This window comes from Berghia stephanieae, chromosome 6 (assembly GCF_034508935.2).
Source record: "Berghia stephanieae isolate SIO BIC M18660-M18661 chromosome 6, UCSD_Bste_1.3, whole genome shotgun sequence".
Lineage (NCBI taxonomy): Eukaryota > Metazoa > Mollusca > Gastropoda > Nudibranchia > Aeolidiidae > Berghia > Berghia stephanieae.
The window spans coordinates 48,893,082-48,915,581 of record NC_088365.1 but is presented as its reverse complement, the minus strand read 5'-3'; the positions used below and the strand labels follow the sequence as shown (position 1 = coordinate 48,915,581).

The 22,500-nt window shown below is 36.8% G+C and overlaps 2 protein-coding genes across 3 annotated transcripts in view; one reads left to right on the top strand and one right to left on the bottom strand.

Annotated features, from left to right (window-relative positions):
* LOC144975708 (uncharacterized) overlaps nt 1–7,154 on the top strand; it is an 8,922-nt gene extending 1,768 nt beyond the window's left edge. Inside the window, exons 2-5 of one of the 2 annotated variants that reach the window (XM_078919903.1) lie at nt 1–3; nt 1,027–1,200; nt 2,840–3,096; nt 4,252–7,154. The exon at nt 1–3 is cut by the window's left edge and continues 31 nt beyond it. In XM_078919903.1, coding sequence (XP_078776029.1) covers nt 1–3; nt 1,027–1,200; nt 2,840–3,096; nt 4,252–4,640 — 823 coding nt within the window. In that variant the 3' untranslated portion in view covers nt 4,641–7,154. The remainder of the gene's footprint in view (nt 4–1,026; nt 1,201–2,839; nt 3,097–4,251) is intronic. The other variant, XM_078919904.1, reaches the window with a different exon arrangement.
* A 1,731-nt stretch (nt 7,155–8,885) lies between these two features.
* Nucleotides 8,886–20,373, bottom strand: LOC144975880 (uncharacterized). The gene is made up of 9 exons (XM_078920064.1): nt 20,301–20,373; nt 17,605–17,738; nt 17,302–17,363; nt 16,192–16,385; nt 14,181–14,355; nt 12,028–12,137; nt 11,559–11,620; nt 10,626–10,758; nt 8,886–9,240 (listed from the first exon to the last, which is right to left on the bottom strand). Exons 1-9 carry the CDS (start codon nt 20,371–20,373, stop codon nt 9,194–9,196), a joined length of 990 nt encoding a protein of 329 aa, XP_078776190.1. The 3' UTR covers nt 8,886–9,193.
* Nucleotides 20,374–22,500: the final 2,127 nt, after the last annotated feature.

The window sequence follows — 22,500 nt, the reverse complement described above, 5'->3', positions numbered from 1 at the left end:
AGGGTGAGTCAAAACAAATAAAATAGATTGCCTGTTAGAATAATTCTTTTTCTCACACGCTCTATCAAAAAAATATTCAACTCCAAAATGAAGAGGTGGCTTTTTCGAACGTCCTAAGTGACACCCAGATAGAAAATGAGTTACCAGTTTCAAGCTATCTTTTGGACTCCATAGATTCACCAGAATAATGAAAATGTTACTGATTGAAGCTCGAAGGAAATATAAATAACAATAAGTATGGAATGTAAGCTCAAATTTATTAAACGAAGACATTCACACATCTCTTATTCGCCCTTAGTGTTTCATTCATCGTGTTTTGTTGATACAGGGGAAAAACCCGAAACGTCCACAGTATATGTCTTCGTTTAATAAATTGGAGCATGCATTTCAATACTTATCGTTGTATTTTATATATTCACCAACCAGAGACAATTTGAAGTTTCAAAAACATTCAGGGTTTTCCTCTATGAGGCGAACGGACAAAACGAGCATTTTACCTCTTTGGAACTCTAAATAAATGACACCGATTTGCAGTTTTCTCTGAATTCTGAAAATGCGATTGAGCAGATTTTGGAAGTGACCTCCTCAAATATCGACCCCAAGAATGGCCCTCGACTTGTCAAACCTAAATAGGCAAATAAAAAATAAATAAAGAAATAGAAAGACAAACGATAAATGAATAATCTGTGGTGTGCGGCCTTGTAGTATGACACTCGCTTTCGGATCGGAAGGTCCTGGGTTCGAGCCTCGCTCGGCGCATAGTTGAGTCCTTGGAGAAGGGTCTTTACTCACATTCTCTCACCGTACTCAGGTATAAAATGAGTACCTGGCCGTTAACAGCGTTGTCTCCGTCCGAAAAAATTGTAATGTCGCCTAACAGGCGTCATGTCCCGTCCTACATGTTAAATGTTGCTGTTGGCCAGGGATCCCTTGTAAAACGCTTTGAGCACATTTAGTGGATATTGCGCTTTATAAAAGCTCATTTTATTTATTTATTTATTATTATAATCTTATTTGCTATTTCAGACTTTACTCCCCTGAGCTGTGTCTCCCCATGACAGACCACTCGTACCCTGGTGACCCGGATGGCGACCTTTCTCAAGAGGTCATCGTCGCCAACTGGGGCCAGGACACGCTATTCTGCAAGCGTGGATGTTGCGGAGACAGTAAAGAGGCCTTGTGCTGTCAACCTGAGGCAGAGTAAGTCATTTCGAGTCACCATTTTCCAAGGGTTTTTGTTTAAATTGATAGTTCCCCTGCAGCTGTTTTCCGCCTTTGCAACGAGAGTGGGACTGTACATCCGTGTCCATTCTCTGATGTTGTCGACCCAGTTCTTGTTTTGCCAACCTCTTTTTGTGGGTCAGCGTGGCTCAGCGGTACGGTCTGAAAGGTACCGAGTTCGATCACCCGCCGCTGCTCCGCTGTTTGGCCTTGAGCAAGTCACCTCGCCGTATCTGTGGCGCTGCACTGCGGCTGACGCCTGGATTATTCCAGTCTTCTCTTGGAATAGACCCTAGAGAAAAATTTCCCTTATGGGATGAATGAAGGGAATTTTATTTTAATTTTTATTGTATTTCTCCCTCCTTCCCCCCCTACTTCCCGTGCTTAATGGCCCCTTCAATGTCCATCAAACCAATGGACAGTCAATAATTATGTTGTCTGAGTGTTCAAGTTGAGCAGCACCTTCTTATGGTGCTCACACTATTATGCTATGACGATCGACCCAATCAAATTCTTTATCGCACTCGTGCGCCGTCGCAAAGCCACCCGGAAGCTTCGTCGCATAACACCATTCAATTAGATGCTCTGCGGTTTCGGGCTCGTTACCACATGGGTACATATTGGACAGGTAGAAAGTGTTTTTGCCGTCAGGCAGGTTCTCGACCGAAGCCGATTCGCTGCCACCATAGCATATAGGGCATTGGCTACCACCCAATGTCCCCTCTTGCTGTCCCCAGTTTGTTGTGTTATCATAGACCTGCCGAAGGTTAAGAGAGAATCCCCCAAAGTTGCAAAATTGAAACTCGAATTGTTTCGCTCAGATATAAAAAAATCTTTTTCGTTCGGTTATCTTGTTCTCAATATATAGTGGGGCGCATAGTTGAGTTCTAGGAACGGATCTTTACTTACATACTCTCACCGTACTCAGGTGTAAAATGAGTACCTAGCCGTTAATATCGTTGTGTCTGTTGGAAAAAAAATGCATTATCGCCTAACAGGCGTCATGTTTTGTCCTACATCTAGTGTTGCTGTTGGATTGGGTGCCCCTTGTAAAGTGCTTTGAGCACTGTTAGTGTCTAGTGCCATAAATAAATGCTCTATTTTTAGAGTGGGTTTTCTTTCCCAGTTTCCTAGAGTGTGTAGCTGAAATGTTTAGTGGTTATGGTAAAGTTGCACAGGGGGTAAATCACATTGGCTTGATTGGCTGAATGTGAAAAAGAAAAATCACCAACTCACTCCTGCATTAAAAAAAAAAACAACAACCAAAAAAAAAAAAAACAAGAAAATCAAAAAAAAAAAAGTAAAAGAACAAAAACTTCTTTAAACTCCCCCCCCCCCCAAAACCCCCGCCCCAAACAAAAAACAAAACAAAACAAAAATAAGCAAACAAACACACACACACACACACACAAACACACACACACACACACGGTCACACAAAAAAACCCCAACAAAACATGCGTACACACAGGGCCACCAAAGTAAAAAAAAAAAATGCATATAAAAAGATTATTAAAAAAAAAAAAATACAAAAAAAAAAAAAAAAAAAAAAAAAAAAAAAAAAAAATATTTATCAAAATAACAATATTTATCATCTTTTTCCCCCCTCCATTTTCAGAGAAGGGCTGGGCGCTTTCGAGCTTATCAGTATCGTTGCGGCAGGTATCGCCGGTGTGACGGTAGTGACGGTGGCATCGTTGTACTTCATTAAAAAACACAACAAACAGAAAGTGATGGTCCAAGACATCAACAACATTAACAAGATGAACGGCAAGGGCGGCAAGGGCGGAGGGGCTGGCAAGGCAGGGAAAGTCGGGCAGTACCAAAAGGCCCCGAACTTCAAGAATTCTCAGAAGGAAGGGGAACTATTCAAGAGTAAGCACTTAAATACTTGAGCTGCCTCTTATATAGCGCAATATCCACTTTAATGTGCTCAAAGCGCTTTACAAGGGGCCCCTGACCAACAGCAACATTAACATGTAGAATGAGACATGATGCCTTTTAAGAGATATTATTACAATTTTTGGCGACAGATACAATGCTGTTAATGACCTGGTACTAATTTTACACATGAGTACGGTGAGAGAATGTGAGTGAAGAGCCTTTTCCAGGATTTCGTGTTTTGTATTCTTTCCGCTTTTTCTAGCACTGTTTCATTAGGGAGTTCTATCGGTGGAATTTTGGTGAATTTCAGCCAAATGCCACATTTATCAAAACGAGGCTTCAAGCATATATAATAAGCCATTTTATTTTATGTTTATGGCTACCAGAAGTCATGATCTAGGATTTTGTGTTTTGTGTTCCTTCCACTTTGTCTGGCACTGTTATATTAACACGAATTCAAATCAATCTTGAAATTCTTACATTACATTCTCGTTATACATTCCATCGTTGTTAATATCTTATTTTATCGATTTGGCTTTATTTCGTAAAATGTGTTACTCAAGTTGGAGGATGTGAGTTTACATTTTTGTTGTTGTTGGCATAAAACATAAACATAATGTGTCGTTTTTATGTTTGATATCATAAAGTCCTTTCAGATTGGGTATAAATGGTATAAATTTTGTATATCTGACCTACCTCCTCAAAACGGGTGGACTCAGATGCTCAAAATTGATATTAGGCCTAAAGTAAAAAATAAGAATCATAAATTAAGCTTTTATTTAAATTGAATGCGACGTGTTCATATTTGCAGGTCCGACATCCGAACCCACTTATGGGCCTAGATTAGCATTGTTGTAATGGACAATATTTTGCGTAATTTTTTGAGATTTCCATTTCAACAAAGAGCCCATAAGGAATCGGGTTATCAGACCTGCAAACAAGTGCACGTGGATTGAATGCAATTGTTTTACTTTCTGATACTGACAACAACTGAAATCTCACTTTTCTAATAATTTTGTTTTCTTTTTAAAATCACTTTTTTGACAACTCGTTCACCTCGATATAATACCGATCTGAGGCAGTGGATCGCATATATAAATATAATTTTCACAATTTCTTTAATACTCATTCTCTTTGCCCGTACAGAGACCAATACTCCACCGGAAACGAAACGACCAAGACCGCCTATCTCCATCTTGTCTCCACCTGAAATTCATCCCACATTTCCCACAGGACTAGCAATGAAGCCAGCCCCGCTAGACTACAATATGCCAGGTATCAACCAGACCCCACAAAAACCCATGGACCCACCACGACACCAACAAGACCCTTTGATATCCAACCTGAAAGCACCTTCTCCTCCCGCAGCGACCAGCAAGCCATTGGCTCCCGCCCCGTCGCCTCCTTTGCCGGAAAACCTCCCACCGCCACTGATCTCACCGCCCTACAAGGTTTCCTCTGTTGATGACGAATTTATCGATACCATTCTAGCATCAATCCCCCTCGAAGATCCAGGACACATGAACAAGAAATAAATTTAAGAGCAACGAAAAAGAAAAAGGAATCGGAAAAAATAACAACCCCAACAAACAAAACAAGCTCGAACTCAAAAGAGACATTAGCTGCAACTCTTCTCCTCGAGACGAGAAAAAAGTTATGATGAAATTATTCTGAAATAAAAGTCTGGGTGATGGTAAATTCCAATTTTTTTTCAATGTGGGCATTATATTGTTCAATTTATTTAATTGGATAGTTCATTTTTGAATGCGTATCACAATTTTATGGCCAATAATATGGCCAGACCAAATGGAATGTAGATAATGCTTTTTCTACAAGGTGAGAGCGAAAAATGCTCTAAAAAATAATATATTATAATCAAATAAAAAATAAACGAAACAAAACAAAAGCCCAAAGAAAACCCAAAACAAAACAAAGAGTTTTATCTACATTGTTAGTTTATTTTAGGAAAGTCCTACATTTAGATATTATTTCAGTTTCAATATAACTTTCGGTTTGTTATTTGTAAAAAGAAGTCAGGTTTTAACGCTCGTACATTATTTTACAAATTGGATAATTGATATGACAATGTAAATAATGTTTATTTAGACTTTTGTAAAGCATTTGATCCTGTGCCTCAAAAGAGATTATTTTCAAAATCAAGGGGATATTGTATTGGGGATGGGTTATTTGGCATTTGATTATATGATTCATGATTTTTAACATGTTTGAAAAAAAAAGACTAATTGTAAGAAAGCAGGTACATAGATGTAAAAAATGGTGTACCACAGGGAAGTGTTTTATTTTCTCTTTTGTTTATAATATAGTTCAATGACTTGCATGATAATATTGATTCTAAGTTATTTTTTTTTCTGAGATACAAGGGTCAATGTTTTGAGATACAAACAAGCAATCATACAAATTGTTTAATATTCTGGTTTTAGGGGTGCAGAAAAGTGACTGATAGCTTTCATTGTATCTAACTGTAAAGATTTAACCCAATGCATCCATACTATAATATATTGATGAATAAAACACTATGTCCACTACCAATTCCAACAGAGAGATGGTCTTTCATCAACGACTTGATTTTGATGTAACTATTCTGCACTTTATAAATGCGTTGTACGCAGTATTTTAGAATATATGTATATTAATTGTATTTGGAAACCTTCAGTTAAACGTCAATCTATTGATGCTATGCGTTTATATAAAATACTCATAACATCTACCAACCGGATATAACGTACCAACAAACCAAACTATGTGTAACCTTAGACGTTTATATAGTATGTTTGATATTCTTTAGTAACTACTGATCATTAAAATGGACGTCTAAAAACAATTACAAAGAGCCGCGTGACGCCATTTTCGTTCCTTCTATACTAATGAAATATGCTCAAAGACTTGTCAATGGATTTTTGCCTGAATTATCCGACTGAGTAACATTGAAGGCTGGCGGTTGAGAGAGGAACGCATTCAAAATTTGTGATTTACTGGTTTTAGATTTACCGTCTTTTTGAAGGTCATGTCTGTCCTACCTTTCGAAATTCGTTCAAATAGATTCGAAAACTGTCTCTTGCGTTCGGGCTGTGGTTTTTCAAAGTAAGTGATTGGAGACCTAAAAAGTTGGGCGTTAGAAACAGACATGTAGGCGCTCACAGTCTGACGAACCGAAGATGACAGGCCTCACTTGGAAGGCTACCAAGAAGATGGACAAGAGCAAAAGAAGATGGCGGGCGCTTAAAGAGGCCCCATGTCCCTCAAGGAGTGAAGAGGGTGAAGTTCAAGTAAGTTTATTTTCCACGTGTAAGCACGAAAGCTGGAATGAGATACTATTCTCAATTTTGGCCGTCTTAAGGTGCGTCATACTACAGAGCATTCGTGAATCAAAATCTCTGTCGATTTTTAAGTACAAAATTACACCTTATCTTTATCGGATTTTGATGGCATGAGAAGAGAGATTTTAATCATCAATTTGTAAATAATAAGTCCTCGTCATTTAAATATTTAATAGTATTATATTTTAGGAGTTAGAGCGCCATACATAAGTCAATCATTATCTATTTGTTTAATAGGATTTGTTAAGAATTGTAAAGCCACACATTATGTATTTAGATTTGTCTTTTTCTCATTTTAGTATTCATCTATGTCAGAGATGGAGTTTTGGTCCAAGTGTTAAAAGTATTCTTTCATTTTCATGTGTTTACATTTTTTTAAAAGATGAAAAGTTTTGGAGCATAAATATATAAACAAACTGGCTTCTGGTTTCTTGCATGTTTATTTTTAACCTGATACTGTTAGCGTTTAGGTAGTTACGATTTAAGGAAACATTACTGATAATCTAGGTATACATATTTGCAGGCCTGGTAACCGAACGCAATTATGGGATTGATTGTTGATGCATTGTTGTAATAAATAACATTTAGCATTGGTTTGAGATTACGTATTATTCTCATTACAACAAATGAGTCCATAATAATTTGGGTTATCAATAACCCTGCAAATAGGTACACGTCGTTTATGATACATCAAATAAAAAGCAAATCTCAGATTCTGTCAACACTATGTGCATACTATTTTACATCGAATAAAGGAAATTAAATCTCTACTTCCTGTATTGTCCCAAACAAACACATCCTTGAAGCTAGATTAAATGTGTGCTATTACTCGGCGATGGCTTTGGAAAATAGAGGGGGAATGCAGGGTAAGTCCTCTTACACATTTTGAATGGTGTCCCTGGTGCGTGCCGAATGGATTCTCGGCGTCCCTTGTACTTATTATACACCCTGGGTGACGGAAGGGCCGAGGTGGAAGTCTACTTGGACAAAAAATTGACCAACCGGGAACTGGCAGGAAGGCAAGAACCACTACTTGCAATGAATGGTAAAGAGAAGGAAATTGTCTTGGTTTGGACAGGATTGGCGTGGAACAATCTAATGAGGAAGGCCCAAGACCGTGATGAGTGGCGTCGAATCGTGAAGTCTGCATCCCGAGAGTCCCCCCCCCCCCCCGACGACCAACCGGTCATGGGATAGAATGAGAGTGAGTGAGTGACGGGGACGTCGTTTCCTCTGAAAAAGAAAAGCCACCGGGCTTCTTCTGTGCCAATAAGGAGAGACACTGGGTGATATTCATATCTATAGTGGCAGCTAACAGGCTGAGGTTCAGAAACTATCTAACGGCAGACACTCTTCACTAGTGGAGTTCGGGCAGCTTCGCCCACTTGTACTTGTTGTATCAATGGTCCGAATATTGCAGAGCAACTGGTTGAAGTTTTGCATTGTGAAGCAAATGTTGTGAGGTTTACGACTTATACAGGGACAATAGAGAATTAGAGGAGAAAACATTGTTGTGTGAAAATATTAGAAGCTGCTGCCAATAATAATAATTAAAAAAAAAAAATAGAAATGATTCCCTTCCGCCAAGACACCATAAGATATTGTTGCCTGGCATTCCACGAAGGAATATAGATAATCCACCAAACAAGATGGCTGATGTCAATAGGAATCACCCATGTTTTCCAAGTGAGCAAAGTGGGGGTTAATAATCTTGCCCAAGGAAAAAAATGAAAGTGCCTGAAGCGGGGCTCGAAACCGAGACCTTCCGGGTCACAGTGCAGTGCCCACACCGCTCTGCTACTTCGCCCCCTCTGTTGCCAATAACTGTTTGCAAAAAAAACAAAAAACAAAAAACAAAAAATCAAAACAAAACAAAAAAACAAACAAACCAAAAAAAACAACAAAAAAAAAACAAAACAAAAAACAACAAACAAACAAACAAAAAACATAAACAAAAACAACAGAACTCTAGCAATGGGGAACACAAGTGAGATATCAAAACACTGGTTCCAATCTCATTGGAAGTGTGAAACCAGTCCTCCAAGGGAACTGGGTACATACCCTGTGCAACTGATCTTCTGGTTTCGGAGTGATCGTATCTATTGATTTCTTGCATAAATTAATACTGAGTCGCCAATTAAGACCATCCATCCTCGTACATTTACGTCCCGTAATCATAAGAATATACACACATACATCCTGCTGCTAAAATAGTTATGTCACCCTATGATTCAATACGTAACCTATTCATTGCTTATGCATTGTCCCGCAGGATAGGTTATACACTTCCTATGAGTTTTAAACCGGAAGAGAGGAATGCGAGACGTCACGAAATTTGCTCTCATTGTGAATTGTTATAAAAGTGGAATAAATAAGTTGATATAATTGTGAGCTGTAATCACTAATCAAAAAAACAAATGAATCATTGTACTGGGACACACATTGGTTGAGAAATATCATTTTTATTTTCCAATTATACAAGGTTAGTATAATATTATAATATATACCTGGCGGAGGAACAGGAATCGAGCTATTGAGCAGATATGAGGACAGATATGGTTGGAGGAACATGGTCGCCGATGTCTGCACACACACTTGGCACTTGATGATGATGATGATGAGTATAATATTTTTATTTAGCACAGCAGCATGTCTTTTGGATTACTGAATAAATTTTTTTCTAAAAAAAAGGCATGGATATTCAGAAAGGGTTGTTATCCTGTCGTAAAATAAAAGAAATGGCCTGATCCTCAATCAACCAGTGGCTCTGTGAAATAAGCTCTGACACGACCGGTACCTGGAAAAGAAACATAGAAATGAAATGATAGTCAATAGGATTCAATAGTCTGATGTCACGTCGCCCAGCAACGGCGGCCATCGTGGTTCTAAACAAAGAAAATCGGCACTTTTTACTCTTCATACTGACTAGAACTTTTCATATGTCTTGTGATCAGAATGTATAAAAGTCAAAACATGATCATATTTATAATGTTTTTCTCCTCTGGATACACTTTTATGATCGTCAGAGAAATATTTCATAAGGGCGTCCGCCATTGTTCCGATAGTTTAGAGCCAGTTACGAGGGAAGTGACGACATGACTGTTGAAGCGTATTGGTTGATTTTGTTTGTTTCAAAAGTTTTTACGGCGCTCGCGACACATTTAACTGATGCCAGCGTCAGTAAATTGGAAGACGACAGGAGAGTCAAAACATTCTGGAATTACAATTAAAGCACCTAAGTAAAAAGTAAGACAAAAGGTTCAAATAGGGAATAGATTGGATGTAGATTCCAAGAGCACACCATGAATGTACTTAGTCTGAGATCACATAAAAGTCTTATCCAGACACCGGCACAGGATCACACTAAGAGGAATACGCTCAAATGTTTACTAAAACAAAAATATATAACTATCGGCTCATACACAGAGATATGATTTACAAGGGGGGGTGGGGGTGGGGGGGGGGGGGTATCACCTCCCAAAACTAACACTGTACATTTGACTGTTTCCCTCTCAGCCAAGGACTCCGGTAAAGATCCGGTCGAAACTGAATAATCCCATTCCAAGACAAAGACAGAGAGCAGCTAAGAAAACAGATATATAGGGGAAAAGAAGACATAGCAAGTGACCTCTTGCTCACCATGAGAGGTCAATCGTGGCTATAACACATACATTAAATCGTAATGAACTCGACGAAGAGAATTAAGTTTTAAAATAAAATTGATCAGCAGTCTGTCAGAGCCTTTAGGCCCATGGAGCCGGAGTTTATCATTACACCATACAACCAGCAATAAGGTACAAAAATGTGATGTAAAAAACTGGTTCAAATTTCATTGGAAGTGTAAAACCAATCCCGAAGGACTGAATACATCCCTTGTGTAACTGATCTTCCGGTTTCAGAGTGATGACATCTTATTTTCTAGTCTGAATTTATGATGGTCGTCAATAAAGATCATATCATCCATTTTCGCTCTTTTACGTCCCGTTATCCTAAGAATCTGCCAATACATCCTGCTTCTAAAATAGTTATGTCACCTCATGCTCAAAATAATGTAACCTATTCATTATTAGTCCACGAAGGAATGGTTACATACACACTACCAAGGATTTTGGAACCGGAAGAGCAGAAGGTGTGACGTCTGGACTTTTTTTTTTTGCCTTATCAGGCAGTATCCCTACCTACCTGGTTTTCTAGGCGAACTCTCGTGCAAGAATTCCCTTGGCCTGACAATGATCTCTGTGGGCGTGCTGGAGGTCCTTGCAGTATGAACGGGCTCGTAGAACAGGGGGTCTGGGATATCATCAGGTATAGGAGACTGTAAAAAAGAAAATACATTGAGCATTTATAAAAAGCAATATCCACTCAAAACGCTAAAAGCTCAAATCGATTTACAACGGGTCACTAGCCAACAGCAACACAAAACACGTAGGGGGGCAACGTGGATCAGCGCTACGGCCTTTGCTTCGTACCCGAAAGGTACCGAGTTCGATCACCCGCCGCTGCGCTTTGTGGCCTTGAGCAAGTCACCTCGCCATAACTTGATTTGCGGCGCTGCACTGCGGCTGACGCCTGAGTTATTCCAGTCTTCCATTGGAAAAAACCATAGAGACAAATTTCCCCTATTTGATGAATAAAGGGAATTTTTTTTATTAGGACGAGACGTGACGCCTGTAAGCGATATTAATTTTTTTTTTCGACTAAAAATAGAATAGAATAATACAACCTATCAAAAAGTCAATGCTTAACCCGTAATCAATACCTTTCTGCACAGAGTAGAAGATAAAAATAAGAGAGCACTTAAAACAAAATAAAAAAACCCCCCCAAAAACCCCCAAACAAACAACAACAAAAATAAGAAAAAGACGATTAATTTTTTATTAAAAAGAGAGAAAAAAAATTAATAAAAATAATAAAGAGAACAAAAATGAAAAGAAGTTTAAAAACAAAACAACACAACAAAAACAGCAGCAGCAGCAGCAGTAGCAACACCATCATCAACAAAAAAACAAAAAAAAAAAACAACAAAAAACAAAAACAAAACAAAAACAAAGCAAAACAGGTTGAAATAAAACATAAAGAAACTAAGATAAAATATCGACAGTCGTGTGTACTCACGGTGTAGAGGGGAGGCAACCCAAGGGATGATCTAGTTCTTTCGTAGTAAGGACGGGATATGTCTGGTGCGGAAAGAGATAATAATAATAATAATAATAATAATAATAATAATAATAAATAATAATAATAATAATAATAAAAAAAAAAAAAAATAATAATAATAATAATAATAATAATAATAATAATAATAATAATAATAATAATAATAATAATAATAATAATAATAATAACCAGCACCACCACCATCATCATCATCATCATCATCATCATCATGATAAATTCCACCAATCGACTTAGGAGTAAATGAGTAGTTGACCATATACAGTGATGGATATTATATTAATGTTTTATAGAAAAAGTATGCTTAACAGGCGACTTTTACTGTTTGATATAAACATAAAATGCGCTATATAAACGTTTGTATACATGTATTTTTACATTAGTAAAATGAAACAGAAAACAAAATCACCTCCGTTCCCCCTGTCATTCTCCAAATCGTCGTCAGGCGGGGCCGGACAAATCTCCGAAATCCGGACAGATCGTCTTCTGGGAGATTGTATTCTGGGTAATCTTTTGGGACTGGAGTCGGGGAAAAAATATCAAAGGAAATAATAGTCGACGTATACGTATTTTCAGGTATGATAACAGGACACATTTATTATTATTATTATGTGCTCGTTTTGACACAGTTGTGATGGGCTCAGTGTTGGAATGGCTATGTGGTCTTGTGGTATGGCACTCGCTTTCGGATCGGAAGGTCCTGGGTTCGAGCCCCGCGCTCGGCGCATAATTGAGTCCTTGGAGATGGCTCTTTACTCACTTTCTCTCACCGTACTCAGGTGTAAAATGAGTACCTGGCCGTTAACAGCGTTGTCTTTGTCCGAAAAATTGTAATATCGCCTAACAGGCGACATGTCCTGTCCTACATGTTAAATGTTGACCAGGGACCCTTTGTAAAGCGCTTTGAGCACATTTAGTGGATATTGCGCTATATAAAGCTCAATTTAAATCTAAAAAAAATGTTTTTTTTTAAGGACGCAAAACCCTATCCAACAATGTTAAACTTGGTCCATAAGTGAGTACGGATATCTGACCTGGGAAATCTTTTGGGGCTGGACATAGATAAAATCAATGGAAATAGTCGACGTTTACGTATTTTCAGGTCTGATAACCGGACACAATTATTATTATAGGCTCCTTTTGACATTGTTGTGATGGATGACATTTTGATTTAGTTTGAGAATTTTTCCATTCCAACGACGTGCACTTATTTGCAGGTCTGATAACCCAATTCCTTATGGGCTCATTGTTGTAATGGAAATCTAAAAAAATAAAAATGACTCAAAATATTGTCCATTACAACAATGTTAAACTAGGCCCATAAGCGGGTTCTGATGTCAGACCTGCATATATATGCACGTTGACCCATAACCATTTCGGTTATCAGACTTGCAAATAAGTATTCATCGGAAATAGTATTTTATTCATGGACAAACAAATAAATAATAGATAAAATAAATATTAAAACCTTGAGCTTTACTATAGAGCAATATCCACTAAACGTTCTCAAAACGCTTTATAAAGGGTTCCAAGCCAACAGCAACACTTAACACGGAGGACGAAACTAGGCGATGTGACACTTTTTCCCCCCGTTAGAGACAACAACACTGTTAACGGCCATAATATACTCATTTTAGAATGTGAGTAAAGAGCATTTTCTGAGAGCGAGAATCGAACCCAAGACCTTCCAATCCGGAGGCAAATGTCATACCACAACGCCCCATCACCGCACAAATAAGCAAATAGATAAATCAATATAGACGTCTATACGTTGTTGGTTTGTGTGTCAAGGCGTCAAGACGTGTTTCTATCTGCTGTGATGTTAACGTAATTGTTGCTGTCTTGGATTGGAATTTATATTAATCTATTCGTGACATTTCCCTTTATCTTTTGGACTATTTTTTGGACTTTTTACAATAATAATTTTTAAATAATCAGTGTTTTCAGTCATCGTATTTTTCACAGTCATCGTCACCGTCATCGTTACTGTTCGCCTGTAAACATTGGTTGTTATATTTTCTCATTTCATTGTGAATATTTTTTTGTAAAAAAGCAAATATATAAACGAAGAGTGGTTTTCCAAAACTCCCTAACTCCGTTTACCCCATTTTGAGATATTGTCGAGGATTATTTCCCCTAAAATTTCTCATTCGGTCTATAATTTTATCATATTTAAACATCACATTGACACCAATCCTAGGGAACTCTTGTGCCATTTAATGCTTAAAAATAAAGCTTATGTTCCAGTTTGTCTCAGGGATGGAAAATCTCAAAAAGTGGGAAAATCGACTTACCGAGATTTGGAAAACCAGCCTTCAAATGCATGTCCAAAAAGATTTTCATATTTCAGAATGAGGGTACTTATAGCTCAGTTGATAGAGCACAAGCCTCTACACAAAAGAGCCGAAATCAATCTCTGGTCCAGTCGAAATTTTTCTTTATTCCCCCCCCCCCTTCCTCCATCCATCGTCGATACCCATCTCGCCTGGTTTTACATTTTTAATGAGATTGAAATCTTTATTTTGACGTCACACTTTTTGTTCCCTATTATTCATATCTTACAATGGCTTCCTGTAACCGCAGACGTAGATGGCGTACATCAAAATAACCAAGAAGACCATCACAAGAACTCCAGCGATCCCCGTCATCAACTGACCAAGACGTGTGCTCAGCCAAGAGTCCGGCTTGTCGTAATACTGAAGGATGTAGACGATGTTCAGGTTGGACCAGCCTGGACCTGGGTGGTAAATATATATATATTTATATATAATATATATAAAAGAGGATGAGCTTTTATATAGAGCAATATCCACTTAACGTGCTCAAAGCGCTTTACAAATGGCCCCTCACCAACAGCAACACGCAACATGTATATCGAGACATGATGCCTGTTAGGCGATATTACAATTTTTTTCCGACAGAGACAACGCTGTTAACGACTATTACACCTGAGTAAGGTGAGAGAATGTGAGTATGCCTTTTCCAAGGACTCAAATATGCGCCGAGCGAGGCTCGAACCCAGGATCTTCTGATACGAAAGCGAGTGTAATACCACAAGCCGCATACGAAATATCATTACAGGATATATCATTTTAAAAAAAAACTTGAGCTTTTATATAGCGCAATATCCCCTTAACGTGCTCAAAGAACTTTACAAGGGGTCGCAGGCCATCAGCAAAGTTAAACATGTAGGAAGGGATAAGACAATTTTTTTTCCGACAGAGACATCGCTGCAAACGGCCAGGTAATCATATCACACCTGAGTACGATGAGAGAATGTAAGTAAAGAGCCTTTTCCAAGGACTCAACTATGCGCCGAGCGAGGCTCGAACCCAGGACTATCGATCCGAAAGCGAATGTCATACCACACGACGACATAGCCGCGCAGGATATATCATTGAATAGATAATCAAATAGAAGATCAAAAATACTGAAGAGTTTACATATTTAGGAAGTAAAATTAGAAGTGATTAGTGGGGGTCCCGTTAGCTCAGTTGGTAGAGCACTCGCTTCACAAGCAAAGGGACCGAGATCGATCCCGGGTGCAGTCGAGATTGTTTTTTTCCTGACTCCCTGTCCACCCGGCATTGATTGGGTCTTTGCCTCGCACCCGATTACCCTCTGCGCATATGGTCTTGAGCAAGTCACCTCGTCCTAGCTCAATTTGCGGCGCTGTATTGCGGCTGACACCTGGGTTATTCCAGTCTTCCCTTGGATAGACCGTAGAGACAAATTTCTCCTGTGCGATGAAAAAAGGGATTATATTTTATTTTATTTTATTTTATTTTATTATATTTTATCTTATTTTATTTATATATTTATTTTTATGAACTTCAATAAATGGAATTGATTGTGGTAAAATATCGGACTTGCAGTTTTGAAAGACTGGCGCTACAAGCTCCTAAACTTGTCTCAGCCGATATAATCCGATGGCGGGACTCGCGATTTTCTTCTTGAGTATGATATAATATTTCTATGTTCAAAGACTGCACGAGATTTATCTTAGTCCCTCGGAGCCATTAGGTCCATGGAGCCGGAGATTATCCCGGTTTCTATAGCGTGAAACGGACAACAGGAACTGCTTGCTATCCTAGTCAAACGCAAAGCACTTTCCGCCAAATCCAACATACTCAGCTGCAGGATGGACAGGGGGGGGGGGGGGGGGGGGTTTCAGAAAAAATCTCGACAGCAACAGGGATCGATCTTGGTCCCTTTGCCTAAGAAGCGAGTGCTCTTCCAACTGAGCTTTCGGGATTCCCCCCCCCCCCCCCCGCCCCTGAGATTTATCAGACCTGCAATTTTTTTTGATAATAATAATAATAATAATAATAATAATAATAATAATAATAATAATAATAATAATAATGATGATGATAATAATAATAATAATAATAATAATAATAATAATAATAATAATAATAATAATGATGATGATGATAATAATAATAATAATAATAGTAATCTTTATTGTCCAAATAGGCAATTATTGTTAGGTTACAGCTCTTGTAATAGGGGAAAAAGTAATTAAAATAGTAGTAATAATGATCATAATAGAATATCAATAACTTTTTACCAATACTACTGGGTGAAGGGTTAGTTCCAGACAGTGCTGTATACAGTTCGTCAAAGGTCAGGATAGTGTTGACATCGGCTATGTTTTCAATACTCCCTCCCCCCGCCCCCACTCCTCCTCCTCCCCCTACAGTTGGAGCAGCTGTAACGATGGGAGGATCTGTACCGACGGTGGGAAAACCACCTACAAAAAAACTGGTGGTGGTGAGATGAGATTAAAGGTTGCCTTAATCAAATGAAAAATTATGAAAATAAAAACAATAATAACACAAAACAAAAACAAACAAAACAACAAAAAAAAAAAAAAACAAAAAAAAACAAAACAAAACAAAAAAAAAATACAAAGAAAAACTAAAAAACAAACAAATAAAACAAAACAAAACAGAAAAACGAACAAAATCAATCCTCACCAAAAAAATAATAACCCAAACAAAACAAAACATATGAAAGCAGTTTTTAAAAAAAAAATCATAAAAAAGAACAATTTAAAGGCAAAAAGAATAAGAAAACAAGCAAGCAAAAAAAACAAAAAACAACAAAAAACAAAAATCAAAAAAAAAAAACTAAAAAACAAAACAAAAATAAAAAGACCCCCCCCCCAAAGCACAACAAAAACAAAAACAAAACAAAAACACGCATATAAACAAAAGAAACCAAGAAAAAACAAAACAAAACGAAAATAAGCACCAAAAAAATTACAACAAAAAAAACCCCAACAAAAAAACAACAAACAACCCAACAAAACAGTAAAACATTTTTAAAAACTAAAAATAACTAGAAATAATTGTCAAATGTTTATTTTTATTCTGTTAAAAGCTATTTGATTACAAATGCCTCAATCCGACGTGTCTCTATTTACAGGTCCGATAGCCCAATTCATTATGGGCTCATTGTTGTAGTGGAAATCTCAAAAAAATGACGCAAAATATTGTACAAGGCCCATTAATGGGTTCGGATGTCAGAACTGCATGTATGTACACGTCGGGTGGGGGGGGGGGTAAGAATTATTCCGTACAGCCTATGTTAAATCTCTCTCTCTCTCTCTCTCTCTCTCTCTCTCTCTCTCTCTCTCTCTCTCCTCAATCTACTCCGTTCTATTCTTCACGCTTACTGTAGCCTCCGTTGTCCAACTTGTATGTGAGACAGCATCAAATTATTTGGGTCTGTGTCACTCTCTGCGAAAGATAAATCCAAACGAGGCTCGTTACCTCAAGATGATGATGATGATAATAATAATAATAATAATAATAATAATAATAATAATAATAATAATAATAATAATAATAATAATAATAATGATAAATTGCATTTATATAGCGCTTTACCCCGTTGTCACAGGCTCTAAGCGCTTTATAGTGATATAAAACAAAACTTATTACAGTAGTAGTAGTGTATGGTCGTATGGTCTTCACACCTCCAAGTGTGACTCATTCAGCCATTTGATGTAGTCGTCATCAGCTTTGTGGATAGCAGGATAGCCGCCCTCTATGGATGTTGATGGACAGTGAAGTACCACATGGTCGATGTCCTGCTTTGGAGCGTTACAGGCTTATTACAGTAAGACAAGTTTTATGGAAAAGTGATACGAATTCAATTTAACAACAACAAAATTATATGATCATAGTATTGCAAGATTATGACGTAAAAAGATAAAACTTTAAGCGAGATTTGAAAGTTGTCAACGAATCCGAGCATCTCACGCGTGATGGAGAGAATTAAAACAATAAAGTGATAAAACAGGATGTTTTAAAAGCATATCCGATAAAGAATTGAAAGAGCCTATTTTTTTGCATAGTTTTCTATCAAACCATCTATTTTTTTTTTTTGCATAGTTGTCTATCAAACCATCTATTTTTCATTTTTTGGCATAGTTGTCTATCAAACCATCTATTTTTCATTTTTTGGCATAGTTGTCTATCAAACCATCTAGTTTGTTTTCATAGTTTTCTATCAAACCATCTAGTTTTTTGCATAGTTTTCTATCAAACCATCTAGTTTTTTTTTTGCATAGTTTTCTAACAAACCATCTAGTTTTTTGCATAGTTTTCTATCAAACCATCTAGTTTTTTTTTTTGCATAGTTTTCTATCAAACCATCTAGTTTTTTTGCATAGTTTTCCATCACTATTCACGTTTTTTTTTGTGGTGAAAATTTCAGGAAGATGCTTTAAATATAAGCCCTACAATACAGTCGTGTTTTGGGGATTTTATTTTGGTTTGTGCATAGTTTTTCATCAGTATTCAAGTTTTTTTTTTTTTTTTGTGTTGTGAAAATGTCAAGAAATACTCGACGTCTATAAGCCATTACAATACATTCGTGCTTTTTGTAAAAAGGGAGAAATTTGACTTGAACAATTTTTTTGACACGTTTTTCTTTTTCTTTCAATTTTTGAGTTTAATAAAATCACTTGAGTCAAATTTGTGACCCATCGTCTCAAAACGGTATTATGTCGGAACGAACCATATGCTTAAAGGCCGAATTTAATGTTAAATTGGTCAAAAATATAAATTGTTGGCATTAGCACCCTAAAATATGGTATCCATTCCCCTCAATAAATAATACAAACTTAACACAAGTCTGATACTTCTGGCGATAAATTCAATTTTCAACATCTTAACCATCCCGACTTAATACCGTTTAGAGGTGAAGGGTCACATTTATCCCTTTTTACAAAAAGCACGACTGTATTGTAACGGATCATAGCATTTTCCTTAAATTTTCACCACAAAAAAAAAAACAAAAAACAAACTTGAATAGTGATGGCAAACTATGCATAGAACTAGATGTTTCTATAATTTCTAGTTTTTAAGCTATTTTAATTATTTGTCGGGTAGAAATTTAAAAAATAACAAACCCACCCTGTATCTCTGAATGAATCATGTGACGAAACGGAGTAATAAACTTAACATAACCAGAAATGAAAATCATTAGTTTTTGTAACGAAAGAAATTAGTATTTATTCTCCTTAATAAGAAAGTTGAGTTGTTTGGGATTATAATCAATGCTGCCCTACTCTGAAAAAAAAAACCCAACATATTTTAAAAGTTGGCCAGAAAACTCATCCTTCAAATATATTGCGCTATATAAAGCTCATGTTTTTTAAAAAAGAATTTTTGAGATGATGTTGGTCATTTTAACAGGTTAAAACTGCCGCATTCTGGAAAGACATGAATTAAAGAATTTGGCCACAAAAATCTTCCTTCAAAAACCGATCGAATTAAGTTACCCTCATCTTGGCAAAAACTCTCAAACCTGGGATATGATGGAAGGTTTGCGACAAAAAAAAAAAAACGTTCAACGTTGTATTACTTTTGAAACAAGTGCCTAACTATGTTAGTTATGTTATCAAAAGTCTTGGAATTGTAGATGCTTTCAATAACAGGTAACATATTTACTTTGCTGTAGATTTGTAGGATTTGAAAAAAAAAATGGTTTGGAGTAGTTACTGTACATCTTTCCTTTTTTTATTTTAAACTTGAATTTTAAAAAAACGCAAACAAAAAGGTGCAAAAAAGACAAATTAAAAAAAAACCACGAAAAAAAACAAACCCTTAAAAAAAGCAAAATCAAAAGAGACAAATTACCCCCCCCCCCCCCCCAACAAACAAAACACGAAACCCCCCCCCCCCAACAAACTCTCATAAACAAAACAAAACAAACAAACAAAAAATAGCAACAACACCAACAACATCAGCAACAACAAAAAACAAAAAAAAAAAAAAAAAAAAACAACAACAAACAAAAACAAAACAAAACAAAACAAAACAAAACAACAATCGAAACCCAACAATAAAAGAATAAATACATAGCCTAAATAACAAAAAAAAAAAAAAAAGGAGGGGACAAAAAATAAAATAAAATAAAATAAAGTAAATAAATAAATGAAAGCGTTGACAACAATAATTTTTTTTAAATTGAGCTTTTATATAGGGCAATATCCACTAAATGTGCTCAAAGCGCTTTACAAGGGGTCCCTGGTCAACAGCAACATTTAACATGTAGAACAGGACATGCCGCCTGTTAGGCGATATTACAATTCTTTGGACGAAGACAACGCTGTTAACGGCCAGGTATTCATTTTCGGGATGGAAATACGCAACCGTTACATACCTGCACATCTGAGAAAACAAGAGGCAAACCAGAGAATTTGTAGAGAAGCAACACTACATCCTTTTCTCCACATCCTGATGATTTTTATTTCTTTTTGCTATATCCGTCACAGAAATGGTAATTCACATACAGTCATTAATATCAATATAATGTTATAGAAGCAACGAAATTGACGTCACTCATCTCTTTGTTATTGTTTTTAGCCAGCCAAAATAGCTTTTTAAATAACGCAATATCCACTGAAAGTGCTCAAAGCACTTTACAAGGAGTCCCTGGTCAGCAGCAATATGGGACAGGACATGACGCCTCTAAAGCGATGTTATATTTTTTTTCGACAGAGACAACGCTGTTAACGACCAGGTACTAATTTTACACATGAGTACAGTGAGAGAATGTGAGAAAAAAGCCTTTTCCAAGGACTCAACTATGCGCCGAGCGAGGCTCGAACCCAGGACCTTCCGTTCCGAAAGCGGGTGTAATACCACAAGACCACATAGCGCACAAATAGAAATAGATAAATTAATACACGTAAATATGTAAATAAAAGCAAACACAATGTGTTGAAGATTCAAAATAAATACGAAAAGGTCCGATAAGGCAACCGAAGATTCCAGCTGAATCCCCTTTCTCAGTGAAAGTGTTACGCATAAATTGGCGTTACTTTTGTCGAAGATTTGGATGCTCGCACTGTTGGCATACACTTGCTTTTGGCCGGAGAAAGAAGTTGTCCTGAAACGAAGGTTTCCATAAGGTTTTTTTGTGTGTATATTATTATTGAATTTATTGCAGGCACGTCTACCACAAATCTTTGAGATATGTGACCCTTCGCCTCTAAACGGTATTAAGTCGGGATGGTTAAGATATTGAAAATTGAATTTATCGCCAGAAGTATCAGACTTGTGTTAAGTTTGTATTATTTATTGAGGGGAATGGATACCATATTTTAGGGTGCTAATGCCAACAATTTATATTTTTGACCAGTTTAACATTAAATTCGGCCTTTAAGCATATGGTTCATTCCGACATAATACCGTTTTGAGACGATGTGTCACATATGTACTCTGGTAAAAAAATTCAACATTTTTAATAGTGTTAAATTTTTTTTTCAGATTACGGTGAAAATTGTATTAAAGTTTATTACTTTAAAATTCAATGCCACGGATAGTTTTGACCTCCCCACCTGGGTCTTAATCTAAAACTAAAAGGACTTTGTCTCGTATGTATTTGTATGAAACGTCAATGTTAACGGAGACAAAACGCAGAGCTGCCAACTCGAAATGTTAAGAATTCGTAGTTTTCAGAGGGGAAGAAATAGAAGTAACTATATCTAACTTTACAAATTAATATTTTTCATTTAGCAGTATTAAATATGTCTTCAAAACCCTGAATAGAATGCTTTGTGGCACCAAAGTTTTATTTTCAACATAATATTGTATTGAATCAAAAAAAGCCAAAAAATCCGTCTTTTTACGAATTTTTCGTAATAATAGGCAGGTCTGCATTAGGTTTAACGTGGGAAATGCCAATGTCAAATGAACGATGCAATTCATGACTCATGAAAAAGAGACGGCATTGATAACAGAAAAACGATTAACCATTTAGAACTCAAAACCTTATGAATAATGAGTCAAACTTTAATAAGCTGTGACCTACGACAATGATGTCGTACTCTGGAAAAACGCGTATTAAAAATTTTAGCCAGAAAACTCGTCCTTCAAATATCGATAAATTGATTAAAATGACTCTTGACTTGATAACCCCCCCCCCCCTTCAAACCAGGACTTACTTCGCAAGTCCCAAGGTTTGAGGTTTTTGACAAGATGAGGCTTATCTTAATTGATCAAAATTTTAAGGACGCGTTTTCTGGCCAGAATTAAAAAAAAAAACAAAACAAAAAAACTTTTCAGAATACGGGCAGAATAGACATGACCTTCTTTCATCACAAATAACTAGGTCAATACATAGAAGAAGCTATGACAATGAGACAATAGAGTAATTTGACAGCCCGTCAAAATTTGACATATCGATATAATAATGCTTGTGTCACGGGGAAAAACTAAAACTTCTAACAAAGATCAAGGGATTGAAAAGCTATCTGCCAATAAAAGGTTTCACTCTTCAGACCAATGACTTGCCAATGATCTAGCTTGCGTCCTTCAAAATAACAAAAACGGCTTTTTTCCACTTTAGCGCGAAAACG